The 26,959-nt window shown below is 36.5% G+C and overlaps 5 protein-coding genes across 5 annotated transcripts in view; 3 read left to right on the top strand and 2 right to left on the bottom strand.

Annotated features, from left to right (window-relative positions):
- LOC134818226 (uncharacterized) overlaps nucleotides 1-5,703 on the top strand; it is an 83,835-nt gene extending 78,132 nt beyond the window's left edge. The window contains exon 2 of the mRNA XM_063827699.1: nucleotides 4,403-5,703. Within this exon, the coding sequence (XP_063683769.1) occupies nucleotides 4,405-5,613 (1,209 nt within the window). The 5' untranslated portion in view covers nucleotides 4,403-4,404 and the 3' untranslated portion in view covers nucleotides 5,614-5,703. The remainder of the gene's footprint in view (nucleotides 1-4,402) is intronic.
- LOC134818224 (mRNA (2'-O-methyladenosine-N(6)-)-methyltransferase-like) overlaps nucleotides 1-26,959 on the top strand; it is a 99,572-nt gene that overhangs the window by 19,172 nt on the left and 53,441 nt on the right. The gene's annotated exons all lie outside the window — the stretch shown is intronic.
- LOC134818229 (UDP-xylose and UDP-N-acetylglucosamine transporter-like) overlaps nucleotides 4,563-26,959 on the bottom strand; it is an 81,359-nt gene continuing 58,962 nt past the window's right edge. The window contains exons 2-4 of the mRNA XM_063827702.1: nucleotides 8,757-8,913; nucleotides 8,423-8,565; nucleotides 4,563-8,299 (exon numbers count right to left, since the gene is read on the bottom strand). Coding sequence (XP_063683772.1) covers nucleotides 7,577-8,299; nucleotides 8,423-8,565; nucleotides 8,757-8,889 — 999 coding nt within the window. The 5' untranslated portion in view covers nucleotides 8,890-8,913 and the 3' untranslated portion in view covers nucleotides 4,563-7,576. The remainder of the gene's footprint in view (nucleotides 8,300-8,422; nucleotides 8,566-8,756; nucleotides 8,914-26,959) is intronic.
- On the top strand, nucleotides 17,148-18,975 carry LOC134818230 (uncharacterized). Its single transcript, XM_063827703.1, has 3 exons — nucleotides 17,148-17,244; nucleotides 17,676-17,753; nucleotides 18,705-18,975. The coding sequence occupies exons 1-3, from the start codon at nucleotides 17,177-17,179 to the stop codon at nucleotides 18,973-18,975; spliced, it is 417 nt and encodes a 138-aa protein (XP_063683773.1). The 5' UTR covers nucleotides 17,148-17,176.
- The window catches only part of LOC134818228 (uncharacterized), a 27,760-nt gene continuing 19,240 nt past the window's right edge, over nucleotides 18,440-26,959 (bottom strand). Inside the window, exons 7-9 of the mRNA XM_063827701.1 lie at nucleotides 25,488-25,573; nucleotides 19,266-19,442; nucleotides 18,440-19,102 (exon numbers count right to left, since the gene is read on the bottom strand). Of these exons, the coding sequence (XP_063683771.1) occupies nucleotides 19,024-19,102; nucleotides 19,266-19,442; nucleotides 25,488-25,573 (342 nt within the window). The 3' untranslated portion in view covers nucleotides 18,440-19,023. The remainder of the gene's footprint in view (nucleotides 19,103-19,265; nucleotides 19,443-25,487; nucleotides 25,574-26,959) is intronic.

The raw sequence follows: 26,959 nt of genomic DNA, 5'->3' as shown, positions 1-26,959 counted from the left end.
ATAGAGCCCTCTTTGCCTTCACATAGCCATGTGCCTACGCGTACTTCGTGACGCGCTTGTTTCACTTGTTTCTTTGCCGCCTCCGGCGGTCGCGCGCTACTGCAAGCGAGAGGGCTCTGGTTAGAGCAACTCTTTGCCGCCTCCGGCGGTCGCGCGCTACTGCAAGCGAGAGGGCTCTGGTTAGAGCAACGTCATGGGGGGTGATTCGGAATCAGCGTCCAAAAATACAACGATGGAGATAAATTTCATACCCGACGGGCCTTTTCCATTTTCACAACAATTTTCTTAAAAATTTGGGTGATCGATTTAATATGTAATAGGAGCGGCCCTATAAGGGATAACTGAGGTCACGTGTAATTCAGTCCTATCACGTGATCGCTAATCCTATCACGTGACCTTGATTCGTAAGTTTGCCGCCAGCAATACAGTAGAAGTGCGCGGCCCTCAGTTCCACAGTACATGTGTTAGATTAACCAAATTAGTGCACATTGTCATCAATTTCGTTTGGCGCGGCTCGCATGAATGCGCGTATTGAAAGTATTTATTTCAATCCCTGACGCATGACGAGATCGTTGCTCTGCGAAGCAGCGCGCGCCGGGCTAGTTCATTAACAATGGACAATTCATACCGAAATTGGAAATGAAAACAGCGTGGATCGATATCTGATATCGTGATCTGAATAAGATTTTATCAAGTTGTGACCCCCATTGTCGTTTCACTAGTATTGTTGATTGTGGCAAAAGCTGAGATCAGATACAGCCACGCACTCGTGCGCGGCTGTACTTGACCATTGTTGAAGGTTTATAATCTACCAGGACGCGCACCGAGTTGGACTCATCGACGGAACAAATATTTTACGAGTACATAGTATCACCCGTTATAAGACCATTGTTAATGGTCTGGCCCGGCGCGCGCTACTTTGTAGCACTTGCCATCGGGCAAATGTATTTCGCGAAGATAGTGGCGCGCGCTACTTCGAAGAAATTTAGACGAGCGCCCAGTTTAATAATTTAATTGTTAATAGTAAATTGTTTGGAGGACTTCGCCGCTTCGACGCGCCGCGCGAACTAGCAGTCTTGCTTCGCATTCCTGCAACCAATCGTCGATCGTTGCTCTGCTTCGCAGAGCAACGATCTCGATGGGTTGACATCGTCAACCAATAAATTGTTAGTTCATAGTTGGTACTTATTTTCACATAGCCATGTGTATATTGTATATTGTATATGCGTACTGCGTGACGCGCTTGTTGTCCGTTCAAATAAAGTCCAGCGCGGCGAAGTATAATAATACTTTACATAGCCAATAGCCATGTGTATACGTACGCGTACTGCGTGACGCGCTTGTTTCACAAGTAGAATATAATAGTAGTTAAACTTAAATTAAATACCTTAAACATTAAATGAATGCCTTCGAGCTTGTAGGTTTACAACCTACCAGTACGCGCGCCGAGTTATATGGAACAAATATTTTACGAGTATCACCCGTTAACTTCGAGCGTTCATAATGATTTTAAATTTCAATATCCGTTGATCAAAATTATTACCGTTCACGCAATGCCCGGTCAAATAACGTTCGATCAGATATGTCACTCTTTAATCACAAATCAGAGTGGATGTTATCATTTTCAACATAAAAAATACCAGCTGAATATGAGGGATCGGAGGATGTTATTGTTCCTAGTCCTACTAGACTTGCTGTCAAATAATCCTAGTCTGTAGTCGTTACCATAACCAAAGCTTTTCGGGAGCATGCTTAAGAAAGCGTGTGTCAAGAGAGGAGCTTAGTAGGGACTACTATACGGGTGGAAGATGAATAATTGAAATTCCAACAGCATCTTGTTCCCTTCATTGTGCTGATTCCGGGAAGCATTCAGTTTACGCTCTCATCATTCTGTAGAATGAGATATCGTTCATTTAAAATTGGGTAATTATAGGCCTGTCAAGGATTACAGCCCAATTAAGAGCTGATCAATTGCAGCTCCTTGTGCCATATAAGGGATAACTGAGGTCACGTGACAGTCGGTCCTATCACGTGACCTTGATTCGTAAATCATCGAGCACGTGATCCATGATCACAATCGTAACGTGTCGTATGCCGACTAGGATATTTTGTGACGTTACCAGAGCTCAAGTTACTTGATCAGGCCTTATATGGAATAATATAGTGTTTCGTGTGAAATTGGACCCAATTAGCTGAGCGCTCAATTATAGCAGCATCTGGTACCACCTTCTGAAACCCAGCAGACAGCTGGCCCGGAGAATCGAAAATAAAAGGATTTTTTATGGATGAAAATCGAAGGGAAAACCTTGCAACCCTACGTTTTCGATGACACTGAACAAGTTATCCCCTAATAGTTATATGGCACAAGGAGCTGCAATTGATCAGCACTTAATTGGGCTGCAATCCTTGACAGGCCTATAATTACCCAATTTCAAATGAACGATATCTCATTCTACAGAATGATGAGAGCGTAAACAGAATGCTTCCCGGAATCAGCACAATGAAGGGAACAAGATGCTGTTGGAATTTCAATTTTTCGTCTTCCACCCGTAGTCCCTAGGAGCTTAGCTACTCGGTTTTAAAGCAAACATTGTTATATAATAATGTTAACCTATGTTCGAGGTTAGCCTTAGGTGCATTGTTCGATAATGGATCGATGTGCGATGGCTTGAGTTTTATAACCTACTAAGACGCGCGCCGAGTTGGACTCAAAGTTGAGGTAACATTTAGCGCATTTTTCAGATATACTCAAGTTCTTACAAAAATGTTATGTGACAATATATATTATTATTATGTATGAAAAGACGAATCTAATTATTCATGCACAACTCAGTTGATCACTAATATTAATAAAGTATTTAATTGACAATACCAATGCCATTTATATACCCTGAAACTTATAAAACAAAGAGTGAGGGGGACCCGGGACAGTTAGTGTTATGTTGGAATTTTTGCTGTTAAGTGTTAAATCAAGGATCAAGGATAGGAATTAGGAACGTGAAAATGTAATACTTCGAGATTATACTTACAGTACTCTGTTTATTTCAGTTTGAAATAAGAGATGAGAATTCCGGGAATTGCTGAAGACACTTGAAACGCCTTCATACTCATTACCGTAACTCTTAACGTAATTTATGATCTTAGCTGCACGTATTTAGGTTTATGTTTACGCTGCATTTGTAAATTTGTACTACAGCTACAAATACAAGTACACTGTCTACATTATTGATCATGATTTAGTACAATTATTCTTTGGTGAATTCTTATAGTCTTCTGTTTGGGTTTCGAGTCAATTATATCATGCAATCTTTTCCATTGCACATTGTTGAAATACTACTTGTAATCATTGTTCAAGTTTACCTATTTGAATATCAATAATCCAATAATAGAATCAACAAATTGTTAATAAGCAACAATTCAATTTACATTTAAAGTCTTGCATGATCAATGATCAAAATTCATAACCAATAACAAATAACTAATACTATGCAGATTTCATGGAACTGTTTTACTTTTATTTAATTTTACGTTTTACTTTTGCCTTCAATGAACGAAATGCATTTATTTGAATTTAGGCAACTTAAAAATATCTTTTAAGCTAGTACCTAGTAGTAGTAACGATAATTGGACTGATAAATGTTTATATATTACGTCATACGTACATAAACAATAAACTCGAACACTTGTTTTGGTGTTAGTGTTACGAATCATGCGCGCAGCGCGCGCAGCTTTTTCCGATTCTATTTCAAATCTTAAAGTGAAGATAAATAACTTTGCGGAGGCAGTTATTTTTGCTGCGTCATTGTGTTGTAATTTTGCCAATTTTGTTCCAGCTGTTGAACTCCAATATCGAATTATACCTAAACTTAAAACTGAATATGTTTTTAGCACAATATAGATATCTGATATGTCAATATTTGGTTTCGCTCGATAAATCAGTGACTATTTCTTGCCTACCTAATTGATCAACTAGCTCAAGTTTGACTATACTGTATATTATTACTTGTGTATCGTGCTTCTTAATCTTTAACACTAGTAGTGTAATTATTATCGTAATATCGTTGGTAGATCGCATCGCCATGCTTTTAATTCTTAATAGTAATAGTAACTAAGTTCGATCCTAAATGTAAAATGACAGAACCATACCATGTTGCAAGTCATTAACCTAGAATAATATTTACAAAGACCGAGGAGTCGTTTAATTCGGAATTGGTTCCATTTCTGATTTCGAAATCAGTTTGAGTTGGCGGAATTTTGACTTTTGATTTCATTCTTACGCCTTAAGATTATTAATGCTAATAACACGTAATAGTAATATCAATCGTTATATTTGAAGTTATATCGACAGCATATTTAACTGCACTCATGCTTCGGCAATGTTGATAAATTTATTCTTATTCAGGCATGACGCCCTCGCCGGTGGATCTCACGATTAGGGGAAACAATACATCGCAAAACCGGATGATAACAGATCAAACTTTGGACAGGGAAGGTTTCTGTTTACCTGAGCCTCCTCAAAGATGTAACCGACGGGTAAAATCCGCAGTTGGAATTGGAAAACGGGAACTGAACCACAAGCCATTCGGAAAACACCTGTCAACGGTTAATCGACCAAAATCTGCACATTCTTCTCTCAGTAAACGGCAGACATCAGCTGATGATCCCGGTTGCGTCAAAGATCAAATTAAAATCAAAAAAGAAAATAATGAGAATGAGAATGATACGGGAAACCAGAAAGAAATAAATCACGAAAATTTCATTAAGGCCAAGAAAATGACAGTAAATCAGAAATGGTTGTACCAGGGTGAAAATCGAAAGTGGAAGCCAAGGAATTCTCAGGTTCGCGAAAATCAGCACTCTCGCTCGAACCAGAGTTCAAAAGAGAAGGATATGAACTTGAAGCAAAGAATCAGCGTGTGTGAGGTTATGGCTAAAATGCAAAGGTCCGATTCGCCTGATCATTCAAATGGAGCATCGGCCCCACCCAGTTCACCCAAATTCAAAGCATCTAGCAGCGCAATCGTCGGTCAAAAGTTTGTAAGCGACCCTCCGTCTTCACCTCAGGCATCTAATAACCGACCAAACTATTTACACTATGCTAAATCAAAACACCGGACCTCTCACGATAAGAATATACCCAGGAAATCAGTTTCCTTCCTTCAGGAAGATATGACTGTAACCAACCAGCCCTCAGGGCATCGAGATGGTATACATGTACCGACTAACAGTACGAACATGTTCTCCACGGACGAGCCCGATGAAGAAAGTGAGGTAGTTGTCGAGAATGTGACTGCTAGGCCGAGAGCCACACCAGCAACTCGGACGCAAAACAACATCTATAAATCAGTTTACCTGAACGACTACAGGGCTCGAGAACCGGATGTACGGCTCAAAGAGAGCGTCCGGCTAGAACGGCCTAAATCCATCAAGCAAGTCCGGTACTGCCCGAATACTTATAGATTCCACGACCAGCAGTACACTCGTAATTCTAACACCCGAGACTTCGTTCAGAATGTTGCTTGGGACAGAGTGCAGCCTAGATACCCTGTCGGTAACTCGAGATCTATATCTTGTAGGCGGCCATCCGATTCTCTTTACGTCGGAACGTCATGACAGGCTAATAAAACAAACCAAACTTGATTTTATCCAAGCAGCAGTCTCGTCCATCACAAATTCGGATACATAAAGCCATCATTAATTGGATTACGGTATTCCCCCTCTTTACGCCGCCTGCACATTGCACAACTATAACTACAAAGCGTTTTTTGGACACAATTTTCGTCCCTTTAAATTTGAAGCAGCGAAAATAAGCATCCGTTAATTATAGAGGGGGAAATACTGTACTTTAACTTAGCCAATCTTTAAAACTCACTCCTGAATTGAACTTAATAAAAATTAAATTAAACTACACTAATCTAAGCTCAGTACAGCGTTTATCAGTTCACACTAAACAAATATAATTATAAAATTGGATGAGTTCTGCAATCTGTGTTTTTATTTTTTCAACAATGTGAGAATGGGATTAAAACAGGAGCTCAAAATATGTTCCTTTATTTTATTAATGTTTCGAAAATACGGGCGTTTCTTAAAGAATTAAATATATTCCAGAATATATTATATTAACATATTCCAGAATATACACATGTGTCTTCATTGAATTCGATATATTGATAGTGGAAAGGTTGGTTGAAAATTAAGATGAAAAGATAGTTCAAAAATATCGTATTTTGTCGATGACAATATACATGATATAAGTTAAGTAGATGCTATATAGCTACTTAAAAATTAATCTTTTCAATAACAGTAATATTCTTTAACTGCGAAAATCGAATAGAATGGTTATCCTAAAAAAAGGAACTTTCTAAAATGTATCAAACATTTCTTGTCATGACAAACCGACTGAAGCTGAGTTGTAAGACATACGAAATTTTCATATTTATTGTTTCAGTCTTTACTTTTGGGTGAATTCTAAATTAAAAGATAATAAAAATACACATTCAATTTCAATTTTATCATAATCATGAACGCAGTGCATGAATAACGATCAAGAAGTGACCAGAATTAGTTGCCACCAACTGTCCAGCCACGTATAAATGAAGATATAACTGGCCATAAATATAGTGCGTTTCTACATACTGTATAATATTCCCAATAAATAAAATATTTTCTCAAGTGTAATAAATTCTAAATTAATGTCAAATCAACAAACAATGCAATTCTCGTAATTTTAAAGCAAAAATCAAAATGACATAATTTAATTACATCTATTATATCTTTAAAGTAGGTTTTAATACTACTTTAGGTACTAATACACAAGATAAGGATTTAAAAACCAATATCGGCTGAAATACACTTAAAATTGAATATCCGTGTCATAAATGCATTTTACGAATATGTTCGTTAAATAAACTTAAAATATTTGTAAATATGAAATAGTAAAACAAAAAAAGTCATAATATAATATATTATACGTCTGGATTAAAATAAAACATGAAATAGCACATGTGATTCATTATAATCATAATAAGCCTAGAAATAGGATTTAAAGCTTTTTAAAAACAACAATAAATTCCAGAAGAAATTTAGTTCCAAACATTTTAATTCAAACAAATTACAGCTACGTTGAGTCGAAATTCAACAAATGACAAAGTTGGGAAGATGGAACTGGAAGGGCCAGGCCATGGCCATCGGGCAAAGCTTTGCTGACGTCAACAAAAATCCTAATCTTTTTCAAACTTATTATGATATCAATTTTGATTGTAGATAAGAGGTCGTTCACATATTATTACGTCATCACTTTTTGGTCAACTTAAACTTCCCCCTTAAGGCGGCTTCGGCGTCCAAGTTTTAATCAGCTTTACACATGGCTTTTGTGTTAAATTACACTAGCTTAATCAAACCCACTTCACAGTGAACGATCCCTGAAATAACACTTCTGCAACCCTCTTCCCCCAACGGAAATAAAACGTAAAACAAGACAAAATTAGTACTTTAAGTTTAATTTTAATAAACTCTCAGGTACTGTCATTTATTTAAATCTTGTTGCTCTAAGATCGCAAAACTAAACCATTCCACATCAGAGTGGTAAAGGACGCTGTTCCCTTACTCTAAATGTGCCTCTTAGCACCCGCTCTAAAGCCGCCTCCCCCGGTAGAGAAATAAGACCGGAGAAAAGAGCAGAGCCACTGAAAACCAGAACAGTCGAGATCCAGTGTTCTGTAGTGAACGTGTTATTAAATAAAACTATGGAAAGAAGTAGACTGAGAAACTTGCGGAGTGTGGTAACCAGAGTAACCGATAAAGAGGTCCACTCGGAGAGAAGGTAGTAAACACTTCTCACGCAAATATTCTGCATTCCCACATTCAGCAGACAATAGACCCACAGACTCGGGATTCCTGCGAGATCAGGAGAGTTGTTGAACTCCGTGATGGTGTTGAGGATATTCCCGTAGTTGGGCACAAACCCGACAATGCCCAATAAGTTGCTGTAAAACAGAGCTTCTTTAGGATGTTTCCCAAACTTTGCAAACAGTTTCTCCTGGAACACGCCGGTTGTGGCAGATCCAAAGAGACCGTACCCCAACATAAGGAGACCAATGAACCAAGTGTTAATGTCACCACTCTCACCTGAGGACTTGAGTTTGGCGGTGGTGGTGGTGGAGATTAGAACTCCCAGTGTTACCGTGGCAACGCTCAGGTATTTGGAGAGGGTGTAGTGTCTGCGGAATGCTATAATAGAAACTATCATGTTAGCCACTAGGGACCCGGACCTTATTATCACCACTGTGGGCATGTCCACCTGAAATACCAATATTTAAGTGAGGAGAAAGTGGGATGAAAATACAAATTTCGAACTGGAGACAGTGAAATTTGAGAATAGTGAAAATGAATATGAAATGAAAATAAATTGAAATTTCTGTACCTGGAAACTGAGAGCTACGTTGTTGCAGAGGTTTGTTGAGAAGAAGAGAATAGTGATGATAAGGTAGTTTCGAGCAGGGATCTGGTTGTTAAACAGAAATTCCGGGTTCAAGATAATTCCCTGCAGCACTATGAATATGTAACCTGTAATATTTGGAATATTGCTAATTTTTTAGCATTTTATAAAAACAGTAATAACACATGTAATTATTAGACTATTTCCAGCTTGGCAGAATATTTCCGCAATCCGCACATACAATATACATAATTAGTAGAATCTGAGATATTTGTCTTAATTTCATTCATGATAAAACATTTACTTGTGTTTGACTTACTTGAGAAAGTGACGAAAACAGTGCAGTTAGGAGACTCTTTCACCATCTTTTCTAACAGCACCACATTCAAACAACAACATATAAACACCAACATCATCGCCAGTATAGGCTTCACTTTGAAACTCATCGCCATTTCTTTGGGGGTCTTCACTCTTAGCTAGATATTAAATACATTCATTAGAGGACTGGGCTAAATAAAACTTCTAGCACAGTTATAACATAAAATATGTAAGTAAATAAATAAATGCTAGCATCAGTACAACGCTTCGTCATTAAAAACATACAATGCCTATTGCCTAAGGTATATGATAATATTAAGACTCAAGACATTGGCAATCTAATAAAGTTTATTGCGGCGGAAATATTTGTTTAGTCTCAGTTGGAAAATTTTTGATGTATTAAAACTGAAAAGTAACGATCCGTCCGTTAATTTGTAAAATATTTGCTGTTCGATAGCGTAATCGGTTTTTACATATGGTTATTTTGGAATCCACCAAGAAAATGGACATTATATTATAATGGTTCGTTTTTAAATTATTAGTATTTGAAACCTATTTAAGAAGTCTAGAAACACTAATTTTATAATTTCCTTTCGTACATCAAGAGTTTCAAAGTTTTTGTCATCGATGCAGATGAACGAAGTCATGATAGTGGTCTTCAGTTTTAAAGGTCCTTCTCGGTTGAATTATGTTTGATACGATCAAGTTTATAATTTCCATAATTAATCATATTTTGAATGGGATTATAGCATCAAACTTTACTGTTTACTACTACTTAACTCAAGCGAGTTATCAGTCCGTCAGTCCGTGCGATATAAAGATAATTAAGTAAATTAAAACACTGATAACTTGTGAATATAAATTGTAAGCACAGAGCTCACTTTATCAGTTGACCAGTTATAAAATTAATAAGCGTTCTAGTAAATAAATGTCTAGTGATTCTTTTGCCAATTTAGAAAGCCGAAATATAAGGTTTGTCGCCTATGAAAATAAAATCTAAGAATTCAATAAAACAGCAGATTTGTAAAATTTTAATTAAAATATGTCCAATGCTGATAATACAGTAGCAAACATATATTATAGTACTATTTACACCACGAGTACACGTGACCTTAAAAAGTCTAAATTATTTACTTTAAGTGATACTTTCTCAGTTTCTATAACTTATGACTGTTTTTATTATTTTGGCTTTAAAAAACAGTTAAAATCAAACTAAACCTCTTTATGTGACCAGTTATTATGAAAATTATAATAGGAAATTAGAAAAACTCAAAACTTTTCATCAAATTCAGCCGTATAGAAATCACTACATTATACAAACGAAACTAAATCGGTGGATAAACAAAAAATTTGTAATCCAGCTTAATGAGTGTAAAAGCCCCGCTTAGTAAACGGGAGTGTTGCAAGACTGCAGTTACCATGGTTACTACAGTTACCATGGGAGTATTGCAAGACTGCAGTTACCAAGGTTACTACAGTTACCATGGGAGTGTTGCAAGGCTGCAGTTACCATGGTTACTACAGTTACCATGGGAGTATTGCAAGACTGCAGTTACCATGGTTACTACAGTTACCATGGGAGTGTTACAAGACTGCAGTTACCATGGTTACTACAGTTACCATGGGAGTATTGCAAGACTGCAGTTACCATGGTTACTACAGTTACCATGGGAGTGTTGCAAGACTGCAGTTACCATGGTTACTACAGTTACCATTGGAGTATTGCAAGACTGCAGTTACCATGGTTACTACAGTTACCATGGGAGTGTTACAAGACTGCAGTTACCATGGTTACTACAGTTACCATGGGGGTGTTACAAGGCTGCAGTTACCATGGTTACTACAGTAACCATGGGAGTGTTGCAAGACTGCAGTTACCAAGGTTACTACAGTAACCATGGTAAGGTTGCAAGGCTGCAGTTACCATGGTTACTACAGTTACCATGGTAATGTTGCAAGACTGCAGTTACCATGGTTACTACAGTTACCATGGTAATGTTACAAGGCTGCAGTTACCATGGTTACTACAGTTACCATGAGAGTGTTGCAAGACTGCAGTTACCATGGTTACTACAGTTACCATTGTAATGTTACAAGGCTGCAGTTACCATGGTTACTACAGTAACCATGGGAGTGTTGCAAGGCTGCAGTTACCAAGGTTACTACAGTAACCATGGTAAGGTTGCAAGACTGCACTGTTTTGTTCGTCTGTAAACACATCTAGCTGTCACTACATAGAAAATAACATTTAAAACAACACACATAATAACTTGACAACTTTTACACAAACAAACAACACGGACCTATTATTATTATCTGTAGCTCTGTGAGCTATGACCACTGTTTCCACAGAAACTTCACTCGATGGTTGGACTAGTAACCATGGTTACTACAGTCACCATGGTTACTATAGTCACCATGGCCTGGTTATTACAGTACTACTCGGATTACGATCTCACATGTTTCTGTTAAGTTGAAACTTAATAATTGTGGCGAAGCCGTCTTCTTCACCACTACACCACTTCTTTAACGATACTTTATTTTACATGTACAATATTGATACCTTATTGGACGTTATTTGACCGGACATTGCGTGAACGGACAGAATTTTAATAGGATATTAAAATGAACGCTCAAAGGCATTCAAACCATCAAAAGTATGTTGATATAATCTAGTCCGATTTAATAGAAATCGAGTAGGCCGAAATTAAAAAGTAGCCAATTTCATATCCTGGACAACAAGTTAGAATTGGAATACATTTGGGGAAAATGTTCAACGGACTTTGACTTGGACGGAGCGTAAACAGACAGACTTTATTCCAGCGTCCAGTTAATGTCCGTTCAAATAAATTTCGGTAAGTTAGTTTATTGTTGAGCTGTTCAATAACACTACAGTATAAGTTATGGGAGCGTTACTGTGCCACGTTACTACAGTTAGTAGTGTAGTTACTACAGTTTAACCAAGGTTACTATGGTTACTAGTACTACAGTTGTTTGCTGTGAAGAAGTTTATTTGCTACTCCAAGTCCCCTAGGATATCTGATCTAAAGTTCGTGCTAGTTATATATATATGAAATATATTTTTGTCTGCTTTAATTGATACTAAATAAAATTGTTGTTTTCTTGAAATTGTTGTTTTCTTGAAGTACAACCGTAATATTAGTGCCCTTTTCTACTCACATTCGTCCTTAATCACTTTTTATGGTACATTTTATTACTTTTAGCAGGTATAGTATACCATGTGATTTACTGCGGAAATTTGTCCTTAATTGATTTCCCATCAGAGTAAATAGTAGTGTAGTTACTACAGTTGCCAAGGTTACTATGGTTACTATTTCCCATCAGAGTAAATAGTAGTGTAGTTACTACAGTTACCAAGGTTACTATGGTTACTTTTTCCCATCAGAGTAAATAGTAGTGTAGTTACTACAGTTACCAAGGTTACTATGGTTACTTTTTCCCATCAGAGTAAATAGTAGTGTAGTTACTACAGTTACCAAGGTTACTATGGTTACTATTTCCCATCAGAGTAAATAGTAGTGTAGTTACTACAGTTGCCAAGGTTACTATGGTTACTATTTCCCATCAGAGTAAATAGTAGTGTAGTTACTACAGTTACCAAGGTTACTATGGTTACTATTTCCCATCAGAGTAAATAGTAGTGTAGTTACTACAGTTACCAAGGTTACTATGGTTACTATTTCCCATCAGAGTAAATTCAGGTGCCGCAACAGGATAACAGTGGAATTCATCATCAATGTTTCAGATTACATCTTTTTATACCAGCGTATGGTAGTGGAGTTTATAGAATATAAATCTTTAACTTACAATGAAAAAAGATATTTATTTCCCGCTTATATCGTCAACAAGTCTGACTGCGATTGGCTGGAATACGTAAATTGTAAACTTCTCGATATGTGAAATTCAAGTAAAGATAATAGGAATTACTACAGTGATCACGGTCCAGTCCTCAAGATGGTTACCGCAATAACCCACCTGTTCATTTCGTACCTCATACCATCTCAGGAGTCGACCGGGTCCTCGGCCTCGGTCAAAAATGGTCCCTCGGTCGACCCCTGTGCCATCTACAAATCAAGCACTAGTGCATAGCGCATAGTGCTTACCATATGTGCACAGTGAATCATTATGTGGCATCTTTCATAGTAATGCCACACCCTAAGCGCAGACAAAGCGTATTCATGCTATCCTCCCCTGGGCTTTTTACGTCAATCCACTGGTGCCATCAGGGCTGCTTCTGACCAGCTGTTCAGAAGGAGCCCTGATGGCACCACTCTTCAGAAGTCATCACTTTAAAAACCGTTTAGCGTCGCTTAGCAGAGGAACCTTGTAGCACCTTCATTACCTCTGATGGTGCTGTTTAGTTTGAGAACACTGTTATCCTCGCAAACCTACTGGAGGGACAGCATAACATATAAGGTAATGTTGTCATGGTAACAGTCTAGTAATCTCACTAGTCCCAAATTTTCTTTTCATTGATCTTTGTACTCGCTCACTGGTTTCGTAGTACGATTCTCCTTACACAACCCATAAAACCAGTCTATACTACCACAACAAAACAGCCTACTAGCTAACCGTTTAGTACTGAGATCCTCAGTACTGGTAACCATGGTAACTTAGCTCACAACTAGTCTATACTAATATTCAGCTAACATCTGATAAAAGACAAGATCCACCACCAGTACCTAGCAGCTCCTTCATCCTCTAGGAGCTAGCTGGCAGATGAAGGAGGTGTTAGTTTGATGAAGGAGCCGGCATGCGATGTGGCACGCTTTGTGGTGTGTACTCTCTGTGGAGTACTACTCGAGTAGATTAATGTCTATCATAAAATAGATTTAACTGTATATACTGGTTGAAATTGATTGTCTCTCATTATTCTTTCATCTTCTTATATAAGGCAGATTCTTTTGTTTTAAAGATTTAAATAAAGTATCTGTCTCAAGAATTGGATCGTTTTCTATCAGTTTAATTTGGACGTTTTTGCGTTAACAACTATTTCTAATCATTTCGCTTATTAAAATCAGTGACACAAACAAATTATACTAGCTAGGACTGTTGAAAGATCAGAACAAATAGACATGTGGCAGATACTACTACTCTTACATACAGGTAGGAAACACTACCTTATATGGTAACACTACCTTATAGGGTAACACTACTTTATATGATAACATTACCTTATAAGGTAACATTACCTTATATGGTAACACTGCCTTATATGATAACACTGCCTTTTATGGTAACACTGCCTTATATGGTAACACCACCTTATATGGTAACACTACCTTATAGGGTAACACTACCTTATATGATAACATTACCTTATATGGTAACACTGCCTTTTATGATAACACTGCATTATATGGTAACACCAACTTATATGGTAACACTACCTTATATGGTAACACTGCCTTATATGATAACATTACCTTATATGATAACATAACCTTATATGGAAGTATTCGAACACTCAGTAACTGTTACAGGAACGTCACAAGACCAGCTGCCCACACGTGATATGAGAGCGGTTAACTACGATCAGTCCTCCACACATGGCAACCACCCAGCAGACAAATGTTGTGATAGCAACTTAAGCACCTACTCTGAGACTCAGCAAGCAGGATCAGGTTTTACAAATTAACAACTATCAGTTTCTTTTTTGAAGGTTGTTTTTTATGAGAATTTTGATAAATTTCACTTGAATATTTAGTGTTCGTGACTACCACAACCTGATCAAACAACGCAACGTTTCATGAATGTACCATATTGCCTTATATGGTCATGTTACTATGGTCACGTGTTAACAACCCTCCCAGGTACCTCACAGTGGTTGAGAATGGACTACGGTTCCACCTTTAGCTTCAACTCCGTTACCATAGTGAACATGCACGATGGAGTGTTTGTTCACGATTGGCGAATAATAGAGTACATGAGTAACGTCAGGGTGGTGTTGTTGGACGAGGGAAATAACGAACAGTACGAGTGTGGAACTATAGGTGAGTTGTCATGGCAACACTACCATATTAGGAAATGTTATCATGGTAACTATAGGGGATGTCTGCAGTTTTATGACTAACCATTGAAATTATTGCGTTATTAATAATTTAACACAATTAATGTAACTGATAATATTTGTAAATTGTAACATACCCATTACAGGAGAAATAAGAAGAGACAAGACAACAGTCCAGTCACAGACCTATGTAATACAATGTGGAGGAGAAAAGGGGAGAAAAGTGGAGTTTATCAGCGAGGAAAATCCCGACAGAAGAGTCCTGGTAGTGGAGACCTGGGCAACAGTAAATATAGGGGGTAAGTTGTTACCTTATATGGTAGTGTTGCCATAGTAACATTTCCTTGTATGGTAGTGTTGCCATGGTAACATGACCTTTAGTAGCCTAAAGGCAAGAAATTATTTTAGCCAATCTTGACTACATTTTGCCAACTTAACCAATCACTAAGCCGCGAAACTCAATTTTCACAAGAAAGGTAATTTTGTTTTGTCCAAAATAAAACAAAACGCGTGCATCTTATTTTAACAGGTCTGATTAACGGTTCAAAAGGCGCTGCAAAGAAAGTTAAAAACTCGTCTAGTCTGCTGTAAAATGTTAATATTTCTTAACTCAGATATCATGCAGTTGTTTTATAGATCAGCACAAACCGCCCCTAGCTAACAAGCACTGTCAACATTACCTTATATGGTCATGTTACTATGTTAGTATTACCTTATATGGTAGTGTTGCCATGCTAGTATTACCTTATATGGTATTGTTGAAAGATCCAGACGCAGCTCAGTTATCATCTGGTGGGCTCCTAATGCGGCATATTTCTTTTACTACAACCCTTTTTAACATAAGATCTTAAGTAGCAGACTTTAATCATAGTCAGATCTTGCAAACTCGGCTGTAATTACTTAAGTTCTAGTGTAAATTAAACTTGAATAACATGTCTGTTGATAAAAAGTTCAGTCTCGAGCGTGAAATTCTCTTGAAAACTTAGTATTTTGTTGATTAATTCAGTTTCGAGTGTAAAATTACTTCATCTTTTCTGTTGGTGACCATTCTTGGACACTCCATTGGCCGAGACTTTAACATTTAACAAAACCCACTGAATTATTATCCTATCAAAACTATCATGTACCATTACAGCACGTGACTAATGGAATAGCCACGTGACTAAATGGAATAGCCACGTGACTAAATGGAATAGCCACGTGATCAAACTTCACACAATGAAAGATTGACCGAGCTGGAGACTAATTTAGTGTGATAAGCAAATATCAAGCAGAATGTGGCCACAGATCACACTTTACAAATATCTCTTTCTCTCATTTTACTTGTTTACATGGCCCCTCTTCTTGCTCTAATTGTTTTTTTTTTCTGCTACCTCAAAGCTTTTACAACACGAACGCTATTCTATAATATATTCTACACATTTATTATTTACTTTACTACCGCATATTCACATATTTCATTACCATAAGAAAGCGATCTTAATGTTAATATAAATATTTAACGTTACTGATATTAAAGTATTTACCATCGAGCAATACTTAGTAAGTATCTTAGTACTTAGTTACGATTATAGTTCCCTTGCAGAAGCCGTTGTTGGTGACTGACTTTTGAGAAACAGTTATAGACTATAGTATAATCTCAGTACTCGTTTCTTAGTGGAAGGGCACTAAACTGACAAATAATAAGTTGATGTATTAAACGTTGTAAATAAATCCTAGCCCGTCAGAGTCAGCCTGATCATGAAAATCACTCTATTGCTTTCTTGTTTAGGTTATAATAACGATGCCGATGAAGGCATTGATTTCTTTTGGATGAGACAAAACTACCAAACATGAGTCGAGATCAACTTTATACATTACAAGGTAGCTGCCGACAATAACGCGTTTTGTTGTTTAACAGTTTAGCATGGTTTTAATCTAATATTAGACTACTCACTATTGTATGTAATATTATGTGATATTATGTGATATATCATGATAATATTAGAGGTGAGTCTGCACGATGTAACCAGAGCCACGACAATTGACTTTGTAACTTCGGTTTCATATTTACAGGGGGAGGTTTATTAGATCAGCTTGATTTATAATTGATCTAATATTAAAACATTTTTGTTTTGTACATTGTGTAGCAAAACATTTGCCACCTTACCGAACACTGTAGATATTTGGTATATATATATATATAATATTAATATTAATATTATAACATATTTGAATATTTTTGTATTGTTATTTAAATTGTGCTCTTACTACTTTACTAGTCTGTATCATTCGGAGAAGAGGCAACTTTGTTTTTGACATCAGAAAACTGATCGCGTGTAGTCGTTACTGCCATCTAATTGGTCAATAATTGTAAAATAACGCGTTACCATGGTTACAGTAAGTACCTGATGCCTGCTAAAGACAGGGCGGCCTTGTCAAACACTTCTCTTGACGTTTGGGTGCTGAGAAGACCACTGTAAGTTACCATGGTTACCTTATATGGTAGTGTAATCTCACCACCGTAAGTAAAAGACTGTAAAGAAGGAATCTGTAGCGCTGAATTCGCTAGCTTTACCTTAACATGCTCAATATAATAGTTTACTTTTGTAAAGTGTATTACAGGAACAGTTTAACATTTATTATTTGTGCTATTATAAAACGTTCTACTGTTTAGTAGGGAGCATCGATTATAAAACTAGCAAGTAAAATCAGCGCCAAACCAACCCCAACAATACAGCATTAACAAGCATAGTTAACTTGCATTTCACTTTACCTTATATGCTAATGTGACATTACCTTATATGGTAGTGCTACGATACCTTATATGGAAGTTATACAATGGTTTAATCGGTAGAGTTACCAAGGTGATACTACCTTGGTAACACAATAACGGTAGTGTGTTTGCAGAGTAAAGCTACCCAAGGAAGCAGAAGGTATTAACATGAAGATAGAGGACCCTCTAGCGCTTCTAAATAATTATATGAGGTTAGTGAAACATTAAATAACAAGATGTTACCTTATATAGGGGGGGGGGGGGGGGGGGCCAAGTGGATATTTTTAGATATTTGTAGATTAATGTAGAGTGGATAATCCACGAAAAAAGTGGATGACATTCTACAAATTTATACATTTATCTCCAAAAATTCAGTCGAATTTCTGGGCACATATTTGAGATTACATTTTTTGTAGATAAATGTAGATATTTGTAGATTATTGTCAATGGATAATTCACGAAAATTCTACAAATTCTACAAATTTATACATGTATCTCCAAAAATTCAGTAGAATTTCTGGGCACATATTTGAGATATACATTTTTTGTAGATAAATGTAGATATTTGTAGATTATTGTAATGGATAATTCACGAAAAAAGTGGATGACATTATCCAAATATCTACAAATATCCACTTGGCCCCCCCCCCCTATATAGTAGTGCAATGTTAATTAACATGACATAATTACATCCAACCACAGCTTACATTCATTCACGGTCCCTGGCCCACGGTGAAAAGTGACTGTTTAAATTCACAACACATTCTGTTATTAAAATTATACATGTGGCGTGTATTACTTACATAATAGACTGGTAAGAATACACGCAGTTGTTGTAAACGGAACAACAGACCACGTAATGCCCATATAAGGAGACATACAACAGACAACAAAATAGTGCAGAGTATCACTGTGGACAATATTTTCTCTTTTCTGAATATAATATAAAAACGTATAAACATATATTAACAATATGTACATATTTTACAGTTGCAAAATATTAAAAGTTGTAATAATGTCTACAAAATATCATTCCCCTTCTATCGCTCTAAAATGATAATAATAATCAGATAATATTAAGAGTTATAGTGCTCTCTGAATGTGTAGCTAAAATACCTTGTTACAATGCTGTATCATCACCTCATCACCTCAATCTGTTTCAGTATAACTGAAGTAGAAGAAGAATACCAAGCTTTTGCCGCCTACCAGATGGTTTACGAGCGGTTCTACACGGACACTGAGGAAGCTACCACCAAGTTCAGAGCCTTCCAACAGACTATGAGGGAGTGTAAAGGGTTAATGCAGCGGGCTAAGACTCCAATAGCTTTAGGAATCACTGAGGAGGCGGACAAGGAGGGAAGTGAGCGGAGGAAACCGTTTAAACTTGCGCGAGAGGCGGCGCAGCAGTCTGTTATCTCTGGTAATAGTGCCTAGTTACCAGACAGTTACTTAGTAACCAGCGGGTAACTTAGCAACCAGCAGTCAGTTGTCTCTGATGACTGTTCCGGCTAATACTCGGATTCCGATTTGATCCTTTTCTATTTTAGACATAGTCTCGTATCTGGGGTAAAAGTTAGTAAAACTGACCGCTGACTTTTAGTGTCGACAAAAGATCATTGATCGGGTTACAATTTTATTTTAAGGCTAGTTTTATCAAAGTTCAACAAGTGTTACATTATATTAAAACACTGAGAGAGATTCAATAAAATCAGCTAAAATCTCACCTTGTTTTCTGTCTGAGTTGAAGAAGCCGCTGAAACGATTTCTGAGCAGGTGGAATAACACTTCGTGGGGGTCGGGGTGAAGTTCCTGCAGTGCGACTTATTCTACCGTTAGAGGAGGAAGGAGGGTACATTTCCAGTACTGAGATCTGGGAGAGGGGCAGCGCTTTTCCTTTAGTTCTGAGAATAAAACCGTTTAGAATATCTTTATATATAGTATTATTACCATGGTAACACTACCTTTTATGGTAATGTAGCCACGGCAGCCCCTTTCCCTTCCATCTGTGAGACTCTGGTTATCTAACTTTGTAATTATAGAGATTGTGCTGAAATTATATTGATCTGAATTGCTGTATTGTAATTGTAAGCTTCTGATATTGTACCTATCTGTATTTCTCTATTTCGGTTCAGTCAAATTGTGGTTCTTTTTTACGACTACTATCTAAGAAAATCCGATTCCGTAAAACACGGGGACGCTGAAAAAATAAAGAATGCTCCAGATCGAGGGAAGGCCAAAAATAGACTAAATGGTAATGTTACGCCACTGTTGTCATGTAGCCTGTAGGCTTTAATTCATTTAATAAAGTTCGTCGCTTAGCAACTGAGCACTTTTAAACCATGACAGCCCATCTACAAGCTATTCACGCGGTAAACTGCTAATCAATGAGAGACGTGTTCTCTTGAGAACAGTAATTGTCATGCAATATCAGGTAACGTGTGCACCACTAACTTGAAAGTCCAGCTTGAAAGGTCAGTTTAAACTCACGGACCAGGAATTTTGCTAATTTACCACGTGGCGCGCAGGGAAAATGCGCGCTTTTGCGTGGAACTTTCTTAAATTATTTAAGCGCGCGCTCCAATTTCAATTAACTGTAGACCCTCTGAATATTGTGCTCCTTAGATGTGATACGTCACAAGAGATGACTGTTCATTTATTGAGTCTAAGTAAACTATAGGTAAAAATATAATATTAATCATAAGCTAAAATGTACTAATCTTTGTATTCTAAATGGGGAAAAAGAAGAAACATTGTCAGTCAGTCGAGAAAATTGTCAGTCAGGCTATATGGCCGCTTTGTAGATGTTGTGACTATGCTAGTAGTGGTCCCAGGCTTGCGACTGGAATTGCGGTGTTAAATCGATTTAATGGTACCAACGATCCACCTCCCACTTGTTGTTTGGTACTTAGCATTAATAGTGTTAGCTGTAGCCATTTATAGCAAGAATCTTAAAACTAAAGGGGATGACAAGGAAAAGAGGAAGGAAAAAGAATAACGGGACAAACAATTAATTAAAGTATTTATAGGAGCATTAGATATTGTAATTACAAGCTTCAATAATAAATCACTGACTAAAACTTCTAATTAAAATGACACTTGGTACGCTCGCCCATTTTCACTGGTCAGTCTGAACTTCGGTTTAGCACGTTGTACACTTATTCACCTAAGTTTCAGAATTTGTTCAGTTTAGCAGAGTTAGTACCCGTGTTTCAATAAATCAAAAGATATCAGGGGAGTTCTTTAATAATGTTACGGTCATCTAGAATACCGAACTTCCTGAAAACGTTATCATATTTCCTCAGACAACGTTTAATGCCTTTAATCAGTCTATCACGGCTATATCCTCTATCAATTAGAATTTTGAATATTTTGTGAAGATGGGAGGTAAAGATATCCAATCTAGTGCAAACATTACCATATCTAAGAACTTGACTTGAAAAAACGTTGTAGCCAACCTCGGTTGGGATGTTACTGTGAGGAAATGTAAGGGATACAACATGAAAATTAAAATCATCAGTTTTGTTATACACTGATATTTCTAGTCCTTCTGTGGAAATATTAATATTTAAATCAAGGTAGTTAATGATTTTATTATTGGAACCAGCTCGCTCCATCTCCAATGAATTAGGATAAATATCTTTAATCAATTTATGAAAGTAAAGGTAGTTAATAATAGATAAATCGTCAACATATCGTTTATTATTGGATAATATCTTTGCTAATCCCATTTTCTTTTCCTGAAGTAAACGTTTCATATAATTAAATTCCTTTTTGCCAACAGTGAGATCAGCTATAGGGGAACTTGAATTTCCACCCATAGGAATACCCTTGGTTTGTATGAATACAATCCCACCGAAGACGACATAAGTGTTATAAATAATAAATTTAACAGCCTCTTTTAGGTCATCTTGACTAAAGCAGGCATGAGAATCATAGGTTTTATTGGAAAAGAAACATGTATTACTGTCTCTTTTAGAAATACAAATATATCTATTACGGTCTGAAAATATTAAATCAACAACTTCATTAATCATATTCTCTACTTCAATCAAGTCTAATCTGGTATAAAGAGTAGTAAAATCATATACTTGTATATTATAAACATCACTATTTTTGATAGCTTCAAGGAATTCACTTGAGGAATCTATGCTCCAAAACATGTTTATACCGCTGTTGTTGTAGATTGCCTCGCAGTATTTCTTGAAATATTTCCTCAAAAGTTTCAGACAACAGTTAACTTGGACGTTAAGTTGTTTCGTAACGCAAAAACGGGCACCTGCAATGAACCTCGCCTTGTAAGGGTTCTTATGAAGCTTAGGGTTCCAGAAGATGCGTGCTAGTCGCAAGTTTTTATCTTCAACTTGTACATTAAATCTCTCCTTTAGACTCTCAGATATTTTATTGACATAATGAGTCTCGTCTTCGCTACAGGGTTTATATGTATCATTACCTATACATTCTAGAGTATTAGGATCAAAACCCATTTCATTGACAAGAGTTTTTACATAAAACTTTTTACAAATAAATGAAAAATTACCAGAAGCTTTGTCGATACTACAAATAATGTATTTACTTTTCAGCAATTTAAGACTTCTTTTAACATCATCTTTTTCCAGTGTGTTTTCTTTTATTTCAAATGTTTCAGGAAAGTTTTTCTTGTAATATTCAATACGATTGGAAATTATTGATAACACTTTTTCCTTCCAATCGCTGAACTTTACTTCTTTTTGACAGTACTTTCTACTTTTTGATTTTATAAATTTATCGACAGCTTCGGTAACTGACATATATATCTCATCTGGAGATTTAAATGTGGGAATTCTGTATTTACAACCGTAGGAAAGTACTTCCCTAAGTTCAACATTATCAACAATATCTAAATTACCAGTAACTACATGTCCATGAGGAGGATAATTGAAAGGGGAGGAGTGACAATCGCATGGACTACCTAAAATAGATTTAATATCAGAAATAGAAAGTTTCTTTAAGAATGAAGCATAGTTACAAATAGAAAGACTTATAGGATCATTATACTCATAATAAATCTGTAATGGTGTAAAAGACTGAATCAAAATGGGAAGCAAATCAATGACTGAAGTGTCAGAGAAAATAGATTTTAGGTTAAGATTATCAATGAATTTGCAATTAAATGGAACAATTATAAATTCTCTATTACTGGATTCAGATTTGTTCTGATGGTATTTGGGGGAAAATGTTGAACAGAAAGAGGAACATACGTTGTAAATCAATCCTGAATTATTTTGACTCAAAGAGTAGAGAGTGTCTAAATCTGATAAGCTATAACATTTTAATGTTTTGTATATGGAATGTTCTGAAGAGATGTTATCTTTCAGCCTGTTAATATCAGACTCTATGGTATCCAGAGACTTCTTAGGCTGAACTTTCTTCTTTCCATTCCCTCTGCCACGTTTGTATCGAGCAATCTGTCCACTAAAATAATTCATAACCCGATCTTGGGAGATGTTGCCCGTTCCTTTCTTCTTGTCATTAAGACCAAGAGGGAATGCTGTCCCAAGCTTCTCTATCCAGTAATCCTCCAGGAGAAGTAAATCATTTTTGACATCGGTGGACATGTCAGAATCAACATAATCTACAATCTGTATGGAAGCATCTGAGAAGACGTGACCAGGAATATTAAAATGTTCATATAAAAATGTGGATGATTTGGCTTTGACACAATTTCTGTGGCCATTGACTCTTTTATGAAGTGGTTGAGTTGTTTCTCCAACATATTGTTTTTTACAGGTAGAACAGGTAATAACATAAATAACATTATTAGTTTTACAATTAAATATAAAATTTGTATGTCCAAAGATAAAATCATTATTAAAAGTACTGCTCCTAAATGTATTAACAGGATTAAAACTGTTGCAAGTGAGACAACCTCTACCATTGCAACATCTAAAAGTGCTAGAAAAAACATTACTAGGGGTTACCCATTTATTCAAGGATTTTGAGAAAAATTTACCATTACGTTTAAGTCAAGAAGGTAACATCATCCCTTTCGGCGTTTCCGCCTAGACCCAACGACTCGAGATAGGCCAAGGACAACGGGTCGGACATCAACCTATTGTCATGGGGCTGCCATGATTGGGCGGGCGTTAGATGTCATGAACCTAAATAGTTCTCCCACCGACGCAGTGTAGCCTGGCGAGATTCTTCGCGACCATAAAAATCTCTTAGAACCGGATCTTGCACTGCCGCTGTTTCTCGTACCGTAGCATGGCGGACAGCTCACGCCAGAAAATGAAATAAACAGGTAAATACAGGATAAATCAGGAGATGTATGTACAACAACAAGACTTCAAGGAGGGCGCCCAAGAAAACAAAGATCAACCAAATCTCGGAACCAATGGCCGGGAGAGATATAAATGTAATTATAGAGCAATATCAAGAAAAGCTATCAATTATGTATCCAACGGGGCGGAAGAACCGACCACCAGTACTTGATACCATGATACGGACGTAATCTAAGTAAACTATAGGTAAAAATATAATATTAATCATAAGCTAAAATGTACTAATCTTTGTATTCTAAATGGGGAAAAAGAAGAAACATTGTCAGTCAGTCGAGAAAATTGTCAGTCAGGCTATATGGCCGCTTTGTAGATGTTGTGACTATGCTAGTAGTGGTCCCAGGCTTGCGACTGGAATTGCGGTGTTAAATCGATTTAATGGTACCAACGATCCACCTCCCACTTGTTGTTTGGTACTTAGCATTAATAGTGTTAGCTGTAGCCATTTATAGCAAGAATCTTAAAACTAAAGGGGATGACAAGGAAAAGAGGAAGGAAAAAGAATAACGGGACAAACAATTAATTAAAGTATTTATAGGAGCATTAGATATTGTAATTACAAGCTTCAATAATAAATCACTGACTAAAACTTCTAATTAAAATGACACTTGGTACGCTCGCCCATTTTCACTGGTCAGTCTGAACTTCGGTTTAGCACGTTGTACACTTATTCACCTAAGTTTCAGAATTTGTTCAGTTTAGCAGAGTTAGTACCCGTGTTTCAATAAATCAAAAGATATCAGGGGAGTTCTTTAATAATGTTACGGTCATCTAGAATACCGAACTTCCTGAAAACGTTATCATATTTCCTCAGACAACGTTTAATGCCTTTAATCAGTCTATCACGGCTATATCCTCTATCAATTAGAATTTTGAATATTTTGTGAAGATGGGAGGTGAATATTTTGTGAAGATGGGAGGTGATACGCTGTAAAAATGTCGGCTTAGTGTATTAAAAAAGAGTAACGGTATGGTCGTTAATTTATTCTTAGCCCATACTCATTATGGACATTGGATGAGAGCTTCTGATAAAAAATATGGAACAAAAGCGTAAATTTTAGTGATATGCCATTCGGTCAGCGGTAGTCCTTAATCGAGAAAGATTTTATTTTCAATCAACATTTCCACACAATCAACCAATAATAGACTAAACTGAACAAGTTTCTTCAAGTACAAATGTAATACGTTTAATGATTTGATAAAATTAGCATCGCCATCATACACGTTTGGTAATATTTATTTTCCGCTTTGAAAGCTTTCTCGCTTGTCATGCACTGCGTTGAATACAGACTTGATCAAATAAATACGAATTTAGTGTTTATATTGCAACATCGTACGGTGCGACACCGTGTAATTAGCGTATTGAATGTCTGCTAGAATCCCACATTTAGAAACACGGCAGTCTGACTTCCAGGAAATTTTGGATTCCAGAGGAAATTTGGTGCCAAAGAGGACACCTAAAATTTCTTTTTAGGGCATACAAAAATTTTTAGGGAAGAAACATTGGACTGGGAGGAAATTTAAAACTTTCTGGGTGTTGACTGTGGGGCTAGAATTAATATGAATGTTGGTCGTTGGGTGACTCACAATTTCATAATTATAATTACATATGTGATTATAATTACTAACTTTTTATCAGTTTCCTCCGGAATCAAGGCGTCCAGTTCTTCAATCCTCGCTGTTGGTGTAAAACAGTTTACTTCCGGCGACGTTTCCTGCAAAATTGAACAATTTTCATTTCTTTTTGTCTAAGATTTTTTCATTTTCATCCGAACAAATGCTACTCAAAAGTGTCCGATAAAATGCACACGCCCTCGTATGTTTAAACTTTTCGTAAAGGATCGCCCACAAAAGCTCAGTTTATGTTTTTTGCAACAAGAGGGTTTTAAATCTGCCAATTATCTTGGTTTCTGAGGCGACAGTCTTCATTGCATGTTAGAGGGGAGTGTTTTATTATATTAACATTAGTTCTATGATATTCTGCTCAATATTTCACAAAAGATCTTTATAAAATAACTTTGCGGGCAGCACGTAACATTTTACACATTTTACAAAGTCCGAGTAACAAAAGATTTACCGCCAAACTTAAACTCTTTAACTTTATTCAAGATCATATTTCTGGTAATTTCTCATCAGATTCAAAACGGATGATCAGACTTAAAAGAATAATTCGGTAAGATTTAATAATATTTGCTTGATAACGAAAGTTTTTATATTTAAATATTAGGAGGAACGACTGGTTTTACAAGATTTTTGTAAGTTATAAAATGCAAAAGTTTGTTCCTCGACATAATTTACAAAAGTGATGAATAATTAGCCTGAGTTAAATTTGTTTTATCACAATATGTTCCCGTGCAGGATTGTGGTTTTTGAGAATGTTAAATTTGAATATACTGTGAGAAATAATGCACTGAAATGAAAGAGAAGAGGTTTACTGTTTTACAGGAATGCTATAATATAACGTTATGCTCTATCTGAAAAGGTTGATAATTACAACTCTAATAACATTTATAATATCAAGTTTTACCGTTACTATTATATAATAATACAGTACATTATATATATATAGCCATAGTTGATCTTGTAATTTTAGCAAGCATCATTGTACGCGTCCATGTGATGTAGACACGCTATATTGTTACTCACTTACTCTATTGGTATGATAACAAACTATAAAGGTATTGTAAACACAGCATGAGATGACCGCAGAACTAACAGATGCAGATGAGATGAGAGCTGATGAAATGACTGCAGAACAAGCGGATGCAGATGAGATGACTGTAGGACAAGCAGATGAGATGACTGCAGAACAAGCAGATGATATGACTGCAGAACAAGCTGATAAAATTGCAGAACAAGCGGATGCAGATGAGATTACTGCAGAACAAGCGGATGAGATGACACCCGAAAAAGGAAAGCAGGTATGTCCCTGGCCCAGTATTAAACATGTTTTATATTTTTTATACCCGCGTGTTTTTTTAATTTAAACTTTTTCAACCATTTCTGAAGAATTTAAAAATGTAAAACATAGCGTAACAGATGTTTTCAGAAGTGTTGGCAGGTGACCAGTAAGAAATGTTGCTGCTCAGCTATAACTTTTC

The sequence above is a fragment of the Bolinopsis microptera genome, chromosome 7 (genome assembly GCF_026151205.1).
Source record: "Bolinopsis microptera isolate Bmic1 chromosome 7, MBARI_Bmic_1.0, whole genome shotgun sequence".
Classification (NCBI taxonomy): domain Eukaryota; kingdom Metazoa; phylum Ctenophora; class Tentaculata; order Lobata; family Bolinopsidae; genus Bolinopsis; species Bolinopsis microptera.
The sequence above is the reverse complement of the archived record's forward strand: the minus strand, read 5'-3'. Positions and strand labels throughout refer to the sequence as shown.

Coding starts and splice junctions, on each gene's coding strand:
- LOC134818230 (XM_063827703.1), top strand. CDS start 17,177: ATGCCTGCTAAAGACAGGGCGGCCTTGTCAAACACTTCTCTTGACGTT. Junction 17,245..17,675: donor TGGGTGCTGAGAAGACCACT/GTAAGTTACCAT, acceptor GTGTGTTTGCAG/AGTAAAGCTACCCAAGGAAG. Junction 17,754..18,704: donor CTTCTAAATAATTATATGAG/GTTAGTGAAACA, acceptor AATCTGTTTCAG/TATAACTGAAGTAGAAGAAG.